The sequence below is a fragment of the Drosophila santomea genome, chromosome 3R (assembly GCF_016746245.2).
Source record: "Drosophila santomea strain STO CAGO 1482 chromosome 3R, Prin_Dsan_1.1, whole genome shotgun sequence".
NCBI classification, from domain to species: Eukaryota; Metazoa; Arthropoda; class Insecta; order Diptera; family Drosophilidae; genus Drosophila; species Drosophila santomea.
In genome coordinates, this window is record NC_053019.2 from 16,789,520 (window position 1) to 16,804,152 (window position 14,633).

The following is a 14,633-nucleotide window of genomic DNA, read 5'->3' on the forward strand; positions in this document are numbered from 1 at the left end:
GACCAGGAGTTGCACAAGGATCTGCAACTGGAACTGTAGCCGGAGTTGGCGAAAAGCTTTTAAACATTTCAACATTTCTCACTCCCGCTTAATGACTGCCGGGCAGGACATTAAACGCTTGTTGGCCGCATTAGGATTTCCGTAATGCAGTTGGCACAGCGAGGCGAGCAGCACTTCACCAGCACCTCCTCCAGTTGCTTCCCATTCTGCTGCTGCTCCCGCCATTTACCCAGTTGGATGCGAATTGCAGCTGCGAAATTCTCTCTGAAGAGCTTTTCATTCGCAAGTGTTGCCCGAAAGTATGCAGCGAGTTGTGCCAACAATGAAATTTGACTGGCGAAACTCCCAAGGACGCTCCCTTCTCACCCAAGCCCGCCCCTCCGCCCGCCACCTTCTCAAAAAGTGGGGGGCGTGGCATCGCCTTTCAGTGCGAAAAACCGGTAAGAGCCTTGGCCACAGCATCCGATTGAGGAGAGCTGCGATAATGGAGACATCTGCTCAGCAATTTTAAGGGGATCCTGAATGGGCGTGCGGGTTATTTAATGAGAAGAGCTTAAACTAAGTGTTGCGAAATCCGAGCTAGTACTGGTACTATGAGTGATATAAGAAGTTAACCTATAGTTAAAGACCGGTTGAAAGAGGTTATTTCAGCTTGTATTGTCATTTCAGTGAATAATTTAAAGGTGAAATCTGCATTCTAAACTAGTTACCACGAAATTTCCGATCAAAAGCAAACCGACTCGAAATCAGAAAATATGATAAAATTGGTTTTTCGCAAATGTCGAATGGTGATGGTGATAAGCGAAAATGGTGGGCTATGGTATAGTCGAAAGTGAACCTAATTGGCTGTCATTTGTTGGCATAAGCTGAATTTTGGGTACAGCTGTGAATTTCCTCTGGGATCGCCTGACACCACCCCGCCACATCTATTCATATGCCACCATACAGTTATGCTCTAATTAGACCAAACAACCACACAAAGTCAACCACACATGCACGCGCGCACACACACACACACTTATCACACACACGCACACACACACACAGCGACGTCCAAAGCTCGTTCTCATCGTGCATTACAAATTGAGGGACCACCTTCAATTCCACTCCCATATACGCCATTTTCCACCTGCTCCTGCTTCTGCTGCTGCTCCTCCTTCTGCTCCTTTGTATTGCAACTGCCAAGTGGCTGGCACTTCACCACTAACGAATTAAAGGACGAGCGGGACAGAGGAGGAATTAGAGCGGGAGTCATGCAGAGGCAAAGCACGTACAAAAAAAAATCGAAAAAAATATCAACAAACAAGAAAGGTATATTTGCCTCGTAAACCGAGGCTTGGCATACCTTTACAGGCTGCTTTAAATTACCAAAGAATGTCCATCTATGAGTAGCAAATTGCATAAAGTCACGGAGTTTCAGGTTATATATAGTAAGTAAATAGAAAGGATTGGTTTGCTAGACAAGATAAAGAAAATATTGCTATGCAAGTTCGAAAAGTAGAATAGCTTGAAGGACAGCCCTTTAAGATAATAAGTAGAATGACATGCCATCGTAAGGTCAACTTGTCTGAGCCAGATATTTATGTACTATACAACCAGCGACATAGAGTTCCACTTAAATGAGAAATACCCTTCGGAAGGGTATAAAGACACACACAAAAATGTACAGCATTATTATTTTACTTGCGCTTGTTACATACACATTATGCCGCTGTTATTGTAGTTGTTTGGCTTTGTTGTTTCTGCTGCTGTTGCTGCTGCTGTTTCTTTTATGTATTATTATTATTTTACGCGCATGCATAAATTCCAGCGAGAAGCGAGCCGAGTGCAGTAAAGAAGGAACAAATGCTGTTTGTTTGCCTTATTATTGCAGTGGAATGCCCACGGGGCGTAGCAAGGGGGGTGGAGATGGGGTGGCAAGGTGTATGAGATTGCAACAGTAAACACACACAAAGCAAACAACAACAAAGACACAAAAAAGTTGAAATTAAAGTAAAACGGCAGGGGGGCAGAGGGGGTACAGAGCGCGGCTGCTTGTTAGTCCGACAAACCGGAAGTGACTCACACACACGCAGCGTTTACTTGCAACGGAAGATTCAAGTGGAGTGCAGCTTTGTGCTGCCTTTCAACCTTGGCTAAAAGAGAAGCAAACGTTTATGGTCGAAACGGGGGAGTGCAGAGAGAAAAACTAAACACTAAACGAATGCTTTCACACTCCACTTATCTCGCACTAATTGGTAAATATTTCCGATTTGTGGCGGATAAATATTTGTAAATTTGGAAATTTGTAAATTTCATTTACATACGATAGACCATCATAAATTGTAGTCCGGGAAACAAGCTACATAATTGCCAGTTCACGTAATTAAGTGGCCTTCTGTTTGGTGGGTAGCGAAGGTCTCCTGCTGGGGCCATTAAAACGCAGTTAGTTTTCAATTTTCCTGCCAGGAATTTGATTCGCTCATTAGCATCGAGTGACCCTTGGCCAGGCGCCTAGTTCAAGAGCAGCAACATCCAATTGAAAGCACCCTCTTAACAGGCAAATTAATGGTCACAGAGATCCAATTCACGCCAGGATAGGGGCTTCATTCCGGCAATTCTGTTTCACTTCAAATGCTGCCCATTTTCCAGCAACCCCATGGAATTCCGGATTCTTTAAGGCTTGCAAACCATCTGGCTTTCACAGAAAACTGCCCCAATTTAAGCAGCCCACCTTAAAACTGAGCAAAAATGTTTGCCTAAACGGCACTAATTGGTCTCACAATTTGTTCTATTCCCATTGTTACAGTGTTTGGTTTCATGAACTCTATTGTTTTTCCCCAAATTCCTCTTCTGTATTCATTATTGACGAAAATTTAGTGTTGTTCATTAAATTTAACACAATTTATTGATGTCTCTGTTTCTGATGGAGCAATTTGGGCTTTAATGAGGTCTGCGTTTTTGGAAGACCAATTTAATTTTTACTGTCGGTTAGGTAGAACATACACATTTGATCTACCATCTTAGCTAAGTGTTTCGGCTCCAGCCTTAAATATTTTACTTGCCACCCACTGCGTTTTTCATAAACTCACGCATAAACACTCACACACACTCGATGCCACTAAGCAAATAGCAATAAAAGCCGAAAAATAATCAGGTTTACGGCTGCTCCTCCAGTTTCTGTTCCTGTTGCGGTTGGATGACTGCCACAGTCCGCCGTAGTGCCCTTCAGGCGTTTGTTGTGCCCCCGACGCCGAAAAGTTTGCCAGAAAACAGAAATTACCCATACGCCGCGTGGGCCGACGATTGAAGTGGGCCGCGGAGGATGGGAGAAGATAGCCTCTTCGCTGAGGTGAGGCACAATGCTCCGGCTTTCATAAGCACATAAATCTGCAACTTGTGGAGCATAAATAAGCTGTCTGCTCGGTGGGAAAAGGGTGGCTTTGGCTAGTCAGGCACCTGTACAAATTCGGAAATCCCTGAGGCATGTGCGCCACTACAAAATGCATTATCAGCCAATAAACCGTTTTTTCTATAGCATACGGCCAAAGAATATCTGCGTTCAAGCCGATAATTTCTTATCCAATATCCTTACACCTAAACTTAAAAGGAACTTAAGTTGCAAGATAGGCACTATTTGAAGAAGAAATATTAAATAATATAATGTAAATTATTTTTGTTTGCTTTGAATTACTTACAGGCTTCAGCAAACATAAAATCATGCAACCCACCGAACTGAGGAGAATGATCCAGGTTGTGGCCATCACTGCCATTATCCTGGCGATCGGCGCAGGAGGAGTCCTTGGCGAAAATTCGTCCAGTTGCGGACCGAACTTTCCGGCGGCGTGCAGTTGTGGCAAGGAGCTGTACGAGAGCGAGATGCAGTACGTGGTGAACTGCACGAACGCCGGACTGGTGAACACCAGCGTGCTGGAATTTATGCCCGACCAGGTGGAGGTGCTGATCTTCACGGGCAACCGGATCACTGAGCTGCCGTGGAACGTCTTTGGGAGCATTAACAACTACAAAGAGCTGCGCATCGTGGACATGAGCAGCAATCACATCCGCGAGATTCGCGGCAAGAGCTATCACCATGTGCCGCGCGTGGAACGCCTGATTCTCAACCACAACAATCTGAGCATCTCGAGATACGAAGACGAGGTGAACCACCATCACCCACGCGTCTTCTCGAACTTTATTAATCTACAGAGTCTGCATCTCACCGATGCCTTTGAGGACAATAGCTCGCCGCAGCTGAGCGAGGATCTGCACGACATCTTTGTGAACAGCCAGTTGGTGAAGTTGCAGAAGCTGCATCTGGAGCAGAACGAGATCACGCACTTCAAGGACCGCAGAGTCTTCTGCGACCTGCCCTCGCTGCGTGACCTCCATTTGGGCGACAACGAGCTGCGGGACCTCAACTTCGAGGTGCGCTGCCTGAACAACCTGCGCTTCCTCGACCTGGAGCGCAATAAGTTCGGATTCGTGAAGCCCACCGATCTTCGGGTGCTCAATGAGCTGGAGGAGCGCCCCAACCGCACGGCCAATTTGATCGTAGATTTCAACCTCAATCCCTTCGCCTGCGACTGCCGCACCGCTCCGTTCCGCGCGTGGATGACCACCACCCGGGTGACGGTGCGCAACAAGGACAGCCTGATGTGCTTCCATTCGACGGGACACGTGGACGCCGAGCCCGCTCACCTCCTGCAAATGGATATGGCTCAGTGTGCGGATGCCATCGCCGCCGCTGCCACGATCCTAAACACCGCCGAGGAGGAGCCGCATTACGGGGACCCGGAGGCGTCTCATCTCCAACCTCAGGCCCACATCAGCGGTCACACGGCCACTCTGATTTTCCTGCTGATCGTGCTCACCATGATCCTGCTGGGACTCCTGGTGGCCCTCGTCTACGTCAGTAGAGACAAGTTGAAGTACATGATAACGCCGGTGTTCGACAATGTGGCCAAGAAGGTGCAGTACACATCGATCAAGGACGAAGACTGCCCGGAGGTGCACGTCTAGGAGCAAAAAGAGAAAGGGAGAGGAATAAAGCTCGGTTTCCACTTTTAGTTTCAAACAGAAAGCCATTCGATTTCCTGCAATTGCATTCAGGCCGCCCAAGTTCCTGCAATTTCTATAGGATTAACTTTGATGATTCTTCGATTGAACTTCAGCTTATCAAGAAATGTCTCTTACTTTCGGTCTTCTATATAACACTGCTTGTTTGAAATTGAATCCGATACCGGGCCAATATCCACAGATTCGTTTTTGCCATTAGCGTTTCGCAAAACGTGTGCCATTCACAATGGAAGAGGACGAGTAGGAGGAAACAATAGGATCATACTGAAGTCCCAACCAGCATCAGAGCATCAGCCTTTGTTTCGTAGTACTTAAGGCAATTGTTGCATTTAACAGCGGATGGAATGTGGCCACTTAAATTACTGCAACAAAACCACATTACACAGACAAGAACACAATTTCTTTAGAGTTAGCGGTTTTCTATCTTAACGTTTAAGTCAGTTATGCGTTCTATGATTTCCAAACAAAGGAATCGTACGAAAGGAAAAGGCAAAGCGGGCCTGTATCAACCGATTTGACCACACATATATAGTGACATATATATAAAAAAAAACAGACACATACATATATATATACATGCATATATCGTAACAAACACTTTAGTGTTATCTGTGATTTAAGTTTAGTAGCTTTACTTTGTTAAAACTCTGCAGAACGAACATTTAAAATCGAAATTGGTCTAACACAAACTTGAATTCTTTTTATAGCATTACAGATAATTCTACACTCAATGAAATGTAAACTGTTTCGATGCTTAATATGTTATTAATCAATTAATTTGTCAATTATACTAGCTGTACGATGATTTCTCCCTTGATTAACTACCAATAACAAGCATTTTTTATAAATAAACTTTTGAAAAATGGAAGTAAATGCGTTTTAATTTTATGAGGACTTATTTCGGGTTGGTATACACCTAAAACTATATCCAATAATTTGAATATATTATTAAAAACTTATTTCCAACTGAAAAATCGCGGCAACGATGAAATTATAGTTTGAATTCGATTTGCTTTCGATATAAGTCGGTTATCGATGTGATCGATTGCTTCGTGCGTGATTTGATTGGCATCCCTGGTCGTCGTTTATCGATAACAGTGTTTCAAGTCAGCTATAAATTTATAAACAATTCGTAGCTTATTTTGTGAGTTACAGGTTAATTCCCAAATTCTAAACTATTTTCAAAGTTTTTGTCAAGTTAAGGAACCAATATATCTTGCGTGTCTGGTTACGAGTTATTTTGTATTCTAGGTCAAGGCTGTCAACTAGAGATGATCGTGGATTTAAAGCTCGTTTAAGATGTTATCAATTATTTAAATTGGGAAATCTGTAATTTCAAAGGACAGCTGACATTGTTTTTGGTTTCCTGCAGCTCATTTTTGGTGAATTTCATTACCATTTGTATTTTGCGGCATCAACGTTCCACGCAATTGTTTATTTGCATATTTTAGTTTACATGTGTGCGTGAGCGCTTTAAAACAAAATCCTATCGCATATAGATATTCCGCTATTCTAATCACAATTCAGTGTCATTATGCAACGTCACCGCGCATTGCAGGCCTCCAGCATTTAACTTCAACAATTGCATTTAAAATTTAACCAGTTATACCGTTTATTATTACATTCGTGATCAGACAACAGACCCACAGAGACGACAGGCAAAGTGCGTGCTTATCGCGCAATAAACAAACCAAACACGCGGTGATAAGGCGAAGGGGAGCAATCAGTCACTAAAGTCACCTTTTTACAGATGCTACGCAGCTGCCAGTTAGCCCTCTCCGCTGCCAAGAGAAGCCTTCGAGAGCAGTTCCAGTTGCAAGTCCTTCGTCACCAGCAAACTGCCAGTAATATGGAGAAATTTGATCTGCCCAAGCGATTGCAGGGCAGCACGCCCAGCGTCTGGAACGAGTATATTGCCCTGGCCATGCAGTATAAGCCCTTGAACCTGGGTCAGGGATTTCCCGATGATGCCGCCCCCGAGTACGTAACCCACTCGCTGGCCGACATTGCCAAGGACGAGAATCCTCTACTGCATCAGTACACTCGCGGTTACGGTCACGTGCGCCTGGTCAATGCGCTGTCCAAGCTGTATAGCGGTCTCGTCGGCAAGGAGCTTAATCCCCTAAGCGACATCCTGATTACAGCAGGCGCCTACGAGGCTCTCTACTCCACCATCATGGGCCATGTTGATGTGGGCGACGAGGTGATCATTATTGAACCGTTCTTCGACTGCTACGAGCCCATGGTCAAGATGGCCGGTGGAGTGCCCCGCTTTGTTCCCCTAAAATTGGTAAGAAGCTTTATAGAAAAATAAGATCCCTCTTTTAATATGTGTAATTTATAGCAAAAGACAAAGGGACCAATCAGCTCGGCCGACTGGGTGCTGGACGATGCCGAATTCGAGAGTTTGTTCAACTCCAAAACAAAGATGATTATCCTGAACACACCCCACAATCCCATTGGAAAGGTCTTCAACCGGAAGGAACTGGAGAGAATTGCCGAGCTCTGCCGCAAGTGGAATGTGCTGTGCGTTTCGGACGAGGTGTATGAGTGGCTGGTGTTCGACGGAGCCGAGCACATCCGTATCTGCACCCTGCCTGGCATGTGGGACCGCACCATCACTCTGGGTTCAGCGGGCAAGACCTTCTCAGTGACCGGTTGGAAGATAGGCTGGGCTTACGGACCCGCTCAGCTTATTCGTAACCTGCAGATGGTGCACCAGAACTCTGTGTACACTTGCCCGACGCCGCTCCAGGAGGGCGTGGCGCGCAGTTTTGAGGTGGAACTGGCTCGGTTGGGTCAGCCGGAGAGCTACTTCCTTAGCCTGCCGCGCGAGCTCAAGCAGAAGCGCGACTTCATGGCCAAGTTCCTGTCCGAAGCCGGCATGCGTCCCACCATCCCGGAAGGTGGCTACTTTATGCTGGCAGACTGGTCACCACTGGCGGACAAGATCGATCTGAGCTCTGAGCCGGACAAGCACCGGGATTACAAGTTTACCAAGTGGATGACCAAGAACATGGGCTTGCAGGGCATACCGCCAAGTGCCTTCTACAGCGAGCCCAACAAACCTCTGGGGGAGGACTTTGTGCGCTACTGCTTCATCAAGAAGCAAGAGAACCTGGACAAGGCGGCCGAACTGCTGTCCAAATGGAAATAGTCGCCGGACAATAAACGAATTGCTATCAATCGCTTTGTTTATCTCTGTCCGAATGCAGTTCCCTAACCTGGGTGTTACGTAACCAACAGGGAAAACAACCTAGTGCTGGTGTGGTAGCCTTACTCCAATCTCCATTTATTAGTAATCCAACAACATGTTCATCCGCACCATACATTGGATGGGTAGCTAGTGTCGCTGTAACGTGTATATTGTGTTCTGTGTGTGTAAACTAGAGTACTCCGCTTAAGCATCGTACACGGACTTCAGGGCCAGCTCAGGCTTGTCGTAGCCCAGCTCCTCGATGGTTGGGATGCCCAGTTCCTGCAGTGTGGGAGTGATCTTCTCCAGCAAGTAGGGATAGAGGGTGGCCTTCTGGTCGCCGCACTTGTCCTTGCATCCCTCCAGCCACCTGATGGCCAGGGCAATGTCGTTGACGCGACGGCTGGCGCGCAGACCGGCCTCGATGATCTTGGGGCTGGGCACCAGATCCATACCCAGCAGATCGTTCATGCCCTTGCGGATCTCCCAGCCGTCGATGCCCTCACGGCTGAAGTACTTCTCGTAGCGCTTGTCGAACTCCTCTGCCGATTCCTCGGTTCCGTGCAGACAGCGCACGGCGGCCACGCGCGACGATGTGCCGACGAGGCTGCTGCGGAGGGCGCTTGCCAGGTTACGGGCCGTGATGCTCAACATGCTGCCGTTTAAAACAGTAAAATGCTTGTTAATTGCAAAAATTTGGTTAAGTAACAGCTCGACTCACTTTTCTTGTTCTTGCTACTTTTCACACGGGTATGACAGATCTGAGTGATGGTTGGCAACACTGGCTGTTTCAGGGATGGGCACGTACCATATCATTGGATTTAACCATCGGTGTCATAAAACACTCAGATATTCAAAAAGATAGTGTCTCAGTTAGTTTAATTTCTTGCTTACCTTTTATTTCTTCTGACTTGCCCAAAACATGCAGAAAAAAATAATCATTAATAACTTCGTTCATTTTCCACTGTTCCTTCGGCGTTACCTTGACACGTAAATATATAAAAAGTATTTCACTGCCAGGCGGTATATTTTGACGATTTAAACGCGGTCACACTGCATCTTAAACTTGACGCGTGCTCTCTGCTCAAACTCTCTGAAAAATCGTGCGAATTATTCGTTTAAAGTTAACAAAACAAAGATATTGGAAGTTGCAGCAATACAGAATAAGGTTAGCCCGCAGTTCCGCCACCAGGTGTGGCCATTAGAATCGTATATATTGTGTACGAGGCCAGCAAAATGCCATGCCCGATTAGGGGTGACTAGAAATCAAAATGGCGTACGCGGTGCAAAAAAGAATCGCATCAAACAAGCGTCGCAGTTGAGAGGAGAATAACCGGCTGAAAAAAGTGCATCTGCAGCCACTAAAAATAACCAAAACTAGTTAACCAGTATCTAATAGTTGTAACCCATCTGGCACGCCACCATTTGCAGACAAAGAGCGAGTGAAAAATGTCCAACGCAGACGTGCAATTCAACTACGGCCAGCAGCAGGGAAATGGCGACAACTTCAACGACGACAGCAACCAGCAGCAGGATGACGAAGACCAGTTCGACGAAGATGGCGGCGTCAAGATCGAGAACGTCGGCGAGAGCCCCAAGTTCGTTCGTTTGCGCGGTCTGCCCTGGTCCGCCACCCACAAGGAGATCCTCGACTTTCTGGAGAACGTGAATGTCACCAATGGCTCGTCGGGCATTCACCTGGTCACCAGTCGCGTCGACGGCAAGAACACCGGCGAGGCGTACGTGGAGGTGGCCAGCCAGGAGGACGTCGAAGAGGCCCGCAAGCTGAACAAGGCCAGCATGGGCCACCGCTACATTGAGGGTTTGTTTACTTGCCATTCGCACGGGGGTTGACTGTACCACAGAAGTGTTACCAATTATAGGCCTAGCTCTGTAACATCTCTCTGTTTTTTTTCTCATTCCATAACTGTCGCGAAGATGATTCAGCTTTGTATGCTAGTAATGTTTTTCTTGCCTTTCATTCATTCTCACAATGACCTAATAATAAGCAGTCTTTACAAATATGACACTTTGTTACCATTATCCCAACTTCTATCGAGGTAGTATTCTTACAAGAAATTGTTGTAGTATCAACACCACTTAAAGAAAGGAAGATAGTAGATTTGACATCATCTTATAACTATACAAATGTGTTTATTATTAGTATAATATTATGTATTTATTCCTTTAGTTTTCACTGCCACGCCCAAGGAGGCCAAGGAAGCCATGCGGAAGATCAGCGGACACGGCACGGCCTTCGTTGTGAAGCTTCGTGGTCTGCCCTATGCCGTCACCGAGCAGCAAATCGAGGAGTTCTTCTCTGGTGAGTTTCCTGACCCTGATCCTCTTTCCATACTAGTAGGCACCAGGATCGAAGACAGTGGTTGACCGCATGTATTATTTGTTCACTTCGTTGAGATATGGCCTACGGTCCCCTTTCATCTACACCTTTCATATCAATTACACATGCGCTTCAACGTACATACACATTGTCGGGCAAAAAATTGCACGCCCTTGCATTTGTGTAATGGGTTCGGCGGTCCACGCAGCTCCTTCCAAACAAAGTAAACGGCTGAGAGTCGACGGCGGTCACGTCCACTTGTCCGATAAATCATTATTTCATTGGTTACATAACCCAGTTCACTTGGTTATATGAGCGATCATTACTCACAGCCGTCAACTGAGCTTCACATGTCTACACGTTACAGGATCTCAGTTTTGTAATACATTGTGGTCCGGGCATCACGTTTGCAACAGTCGCATCTTGCCTGCAGATCATTTTTTGACTGAATGGCTCTAATTATTAAAGCAAACGTTGCTAATGCCGCGAGCCTGCAAAAGTTCTGCGGTGTTAGAACTAAACAATAACATTTATCAACCTCTGTATTTCTGTTTTTCTATCTAAGCTTAACCTTGCATAATGTATATATATGAAATCTATATATTTGTATAAATCTTTGTTGGTTATCGTCATGGGCAGGGTTGGAAATCAAAACGGATCGGGAGGGCATACTTTTTGTTATGGACAGAAGGGGTCGTGCAACTGGGGAAGCTTTTGTTCAGTTCGAAAGCCAGGACGACACTGAGCAAGCCTTGGGCCGAAATCGGGAAAAAATTGGGCACAGGTGGGTTTCTAATTCATCATATCTTCTACAACAAAACAGCTGAAATTAAAACATTAAGTGGTAATCAATTGCGAACTTGTTGAAACATACAAGGACTATACAACACCATAGATTATTCACAAAATATTTAATTACTTTTATCACAAATAATTTCTATTTCAGTAACTGAGAATCCATTTAGCAACAATTTTTCCATAGCTACGGGTCTGGTGGGGCTCTAAATACACATATGTATATATATATATATATATGTTTAAGCGCCATCATGTGCTTAATCTAACAAATTAATCAAACTGTGAATAGCATTTTTATTTAGTTTATCAGTTCAATGAATTTATTTTGATTTCGTTTCCATTACGTGATATTTAATAGTTGATCATTTGAAGAAAACGCCACCGACCCTAGCAAATTTCAAGTACCACTTTTGACTTATATACCTTTTCCACTCTTATTCATATAGGTATATTGAGATATTCCGCAGCTCGATTGCTGAAATGAAGAGGGCCACAGGCGCCGGCGGTGGCGTCGGAGGACGCCCGGGCCCGTATGACATACGTGATCGTGGTGCCAACCGTGGTGGCAATGACTTCGGCGGAGGACGCAATGGTAAGGTTATTTGCATTTGTTAAATATGAAATACTGCAATGATTCACTTTGTTTTTAATCACAGATTGGGGCAACAATGGCAACTTTGGCGTTGGTGCCAACAACATGCTGGGCTTCAACAATCTGCCAAGCCTGATGAATTCCGGCAACTTTGGAAACAACCAAGGCGGTGGTGGAAATAATGGAAATTTTGGTAATAACTCTGGACCCAGCAATTTCGGAAACTTTGGTGGCGGCAACAACGGTGGAAATTCCGGCAACTTTGGCAACGATAGTGGTAACAGCGGAAACTTTGGAAACTTCGGCAACAATGGCGGTGGAAACTTCGGCGGCAACAACAACGGCGGCGGTGGTTTCAACAATGGCAACAACTTCAATTCTCCAGGAGGCGTTAATAACTTTGGCAACAATGGCGGCTCAAATTTTGGCGGCAACAGCGGAGGAGGTTTCAATAACGGCGGCAACTTCGGCAACTCGAGTGGTGTCGGCAACTTTGGTCCGATCGGCGGCGGTCGCAACAATAACAACGGAAACTTCGGAAACTCTGGGTTCGGTAACTTTGGAGGAAACAACAATGGCGGCTCGAACTTCGGTGGAGGCAACAACGGCGGTGGCGGAGGATTCAACAACGGCTCCAACTTTGGCGGTGGCAACTCCATGGGCGGTGGTGGCAATTTCGGTCCCATCGGCGGAGGTCGGGGCAACGATATCGAGTATTATACAATCCACATGCGAGGGCTTCCCTACACTTCGTTTGAAAACGACGTCTTCAAGGTGAGCTTAATAGTAACAAAATTCAACTAAAATTAAACATGCTTGGGAAATTTGATTATTCAATTTACTTATAACGAACATTTATTATTATTTTAGTTCTTTGAACCAATCCGACCAGCTAACGTGCGCATAAACTACAACAAGAAGGGTCTGCACAGTGGAACTGCTGATGCCTACTTCGACACCTACGAGGACTCCCAGGTGGCCATGAAGCGCCACAGAGAGCAGATGGGCTCGCGATACATTGAGCTGTTCTACGACGGAAAGACGCGGGGTGGCCCCAATGGAAACAACGGTGGTGGTAACGGCGGGGGTGGCGGCGGCGGTATGGGAAACAATGGCGGTGGTGGTGGCGGCGGCGGTAACTTTTCGCGACGCATCTAAAGCTCTTCCATAGTTTGATTACATTGAAATTAATGTAGACGCAAGTATTTCGTAATATTATGATGAAGCTGAAACTATACCGCTAAACCGCTAAGGAACCCTTACAACCACGTAAACCACTTAACTAAAAGATTATCGAACAGATTTCAGACAGAGACAATTGGTCAGACATAGGAAACCACCAATGTATAATCAAGAATAAAGAGCACATTTTAGTACTTTATTCTGTAGAAATTTCAATTGTAATATTTAAGTTTCAATTATTAATTTAGGTTTTTCTAAAATAAATTTTTGTTTTAAACTTGAACGTAGTGTTTTTGGGAGTTTTAATTAAACATGGATATTGTCTGCCCGGAAATGATTGAGAGTAAAGTATATGTTGTGGATACAGATGAGATCAATATGTGCACAGCTGTCTTAAAAACTTTTTTATACCGGCACTTTAGTACACAGAAACTATTAAAATAATAGGGTATGCCATGAATTGCACTAAGACTATTTGCATTTCTGGGCATGCCGCAACACTTCGATAAAAAACGTGGGAATAAAAGTAAACTTTTTATTGAACTACTAATGATCTCAAATAATGAGCACATCTAGCTGGGAATAGAAAAACCTAATCAACCCAAAACATCATTCGGTAAACCAGGTATAATGAATAATAACTTGAAATTTGATATCGAAAATATGTTAAGCTCTTAAGTGTTTTTACATCTCTAGCCATTTTATTTAACGAAATCTTACTAAAGGTATGGAATTTGCGAGCAAAAGACAAAAGTTTTACTTTTCACTTTCTTAAAGGCCCAGTTGACAGGCCAGTATCATAGCTGCGATGTAGATAGCAAACCTGTCAATAAATTTGTATGTCTATTTTGATCCAATGATCATTCTCATAATTATACCAATAAACTGAAAGCTGAAAATACATAGATAACGTATTACGTAGTTGCGAGGTATTTGTATTTGCCAAGCGGCGAGTTATGAGATCTCGTAAAATAAAGGAAAACGTATTTAAATATACTTATTACTCGAAAGGGTGTTTTCGGCAGCTTCAAAGATACTTCAGTTTTTTTGACAGGCGCCGTGGCAGAGCTTTTCTTTTTGCGATAAGTGTTCAAATTTTCTTATTTGAGATACAGAAATGATATCACGCTAATCACTTGTATCTATTTGATAGGCCTGGATGCGCGTGTCGCCAACAAAAAACTCTGTCGCCTCGACAAACAAATCAAACAATTTTGCCATAATTGGGTAATTTTGTAAGCAAAAAGTGTTCTCTTTTTTGCCAGCTTAAATACAAATAATTGCTATGGGAGGCCTCTAAAAATTAATCATCTGAAAGCATTCGCAAATAATATTGCCTGACTTTGTTGTATTTTATCGCTTCTATTCATAACCAACTGTTTGAAATGCCTGCGATTATTTTCATACATTTCTGCCATAATTTTCACCCTGCTGTAGTCCGTCTACTTACCAGGTGCTAATGAATC

At 44.6% G+C, this 14,633-nt stretch overlaps 4 protein-coding genes across 10 annotated transcripts in view; 3 read left to right on the plus strand and 1 right to left on the minus strand.

The window, feature by feature from the left end:
* The window catches only part of LOC120451647 (trophoblast glycoprotein), a 42,217-nt gene extending 36,291 nt beyond the window's left edge, over positions 1-5,926 (plus strand). For both annotated transcript variants that reach the window (XM_039635512.2, XM_039635513.2), the window contains one exon: positions 3,680-5,926. In XM_039635512.2, coding sequence (XP_039491446.1) covers positions 3,700-5,001 — 1,302 coding nt within the window. In that variant the 5' untranslated portion in view covers positions 3,680-3,699 and the 3' untranslated portion in view covers positions 5,002-5,926. The remainder of the gene's footprint in view (positions 1-3,679) is intronic.
* Positions 5,927-6,140: 214 nt separating this feature from the next.
* LOC120451645 (kynurenine aminotransferase) lies at positions 6,141-8,244 on the plus strand. Of its 4 annotated transcripts, none has more exons than XM_039635510.1 (3): positions 6,141-6,202; positions 6,809-7,348; positions 7,403-8,244. In XM_039635510.1, exons 2-3 carry the CDS (start codon positions 6,809-6,811, stop codon positions 8,213-8,215), a joined length of 1,353 nt encoding a protein of 450 aa, XP_039491444.1. In that variant the 5' UTR covers positions 6,141-6,202; the 3' UTR covers positions 8,216-8,244. The 4 variants fall into 4 exon arrangements, with proteins under 4 accessions (XP_039491444.1, XP_039491445.1, XP_039491443.1 ...); XM_039635511.1 differs by having other exon boundaries at positions 6,195-6,213; XM_039635509.1 differs by lacking the exon at positions 6,141-6,202 and adding an exon at positions 6,309-6,440.
* A 74-nt stretch (positions 8,245-8,318) lies between these two features.
* Positions 8,319-9,049, minus strand: LOC120451649 (cytochrome c oxidase subunit 5A, mitochondrial). Its single transcript, XM_039635515.1, has 2 exons — positions 8,976-9,049; positions 8,319-8,909 (listed from the first exon to the last, which is right to left on the minus strand). Exon 2 carries the CDS (start codon positions 8,906-8,908, stop codon positions 8,459-8,461), a length of 450 nt encoding a protein of 149 aa, XP_039491449.1. The 5' UTR covers position 8,909; positions 8,976-9,049; the 3' UTR covers positions 8,319-8,458.
* Positions 9,050-9,263: 214 nt separating this feature from the next.
* Positions 9,264-13,450, plus strand: LOC120451643 (heterogeneous nuclear ribonucleoprotein H3). 3 transcript variants are annotated; one of them, XM_039635503.2, is made up of 7 exons: positions 9,265-9,422; positions 9,686-10,076; positions 10,446-10,577; positions 11,235-11,379; positions 11,840-11,985; positions 12,050-12,759; positions 12,856-13,450. In XM_039635503.2, the coding sequence occupies exons 2-7, from the start codon at positions 9,704-9,706 to the stop codon at positions 13,141-13,143; spliced, it is 1,794 nt and encodes a 597-aa protein (XP_039491437.1). In that variant the 5' UTR covers positions 9,265-9,422; positions 9,686-9,703; the 3' UTR covers positions 13,144-13,450. The 3 variants fall into 3 exon arrangements, 2 of the variants coding, with proteins under 2 accessions (XP_039491437.1, XP_039491438.1); XR_005616400.1 differs by lacking the exons at positions 11,235-11,379; positions 12,856-13,450 and having other exon boundaries at positions 9,264-9,422; positions 12,050-12,191; XM_039635504.2 differs by lacking the exons at positions 9,265-9,422; positions 9,686-10,076; positions 11,235-11,379 and having other exon boundaries at positions 10,452-10,577.
* The last annotated feature ends 1,183 nt before the right edge of the window (positions 13,451-14,633 follow it).

Excerpts from the sequence above, each read along its gene's own strand:
- LOC120451643 (XM_039635503.2), top strand. The coding sequence starts at position 9,704 with ATGTCCAACGCAGACGTGCAATTCAACTACGGCCAGCAGCAGGGAAAT. Across the intron at positions 11,986-12,049 it reads CTTCGGCGGAGGACGCAATG|ATTGGGGCAACAATGGCAAC; the intron begins GTAAGGTTATTT and ends TTTTAATCACAG. Across the intron at positions 12,760-12,855 it reads TTGAAAACGACGTCTTCAAG|TTCTTTGAACCAATCCGACC; the intron begins GTGAGCTTAATA and ends TTATTATTTTAG.
- LOC120451645 (XM_039635510.1), top strand. The coding sequence starts at position 6,809 with ATGCTACGCAGCTGCCAGTTAGCCCTCTCCGCTGCCAAGAGAAGCCTT. Across the intron at positions 7,349-7,402 it reads GCTTTGTTCCCCTAAAATTG|CAAAAGACAAAGGGACCAAT; the intron begins GTAAGAAGCTTT and ends TGTAATTTATAG.
- LOC120451649 (XM_039635515.1), bottom strand. The coding sequence starts at position 8,908 with ATGTTGAGCATCACGGCCCGTAACCTGGCAAGCGCCCTCCGCAGCAGC.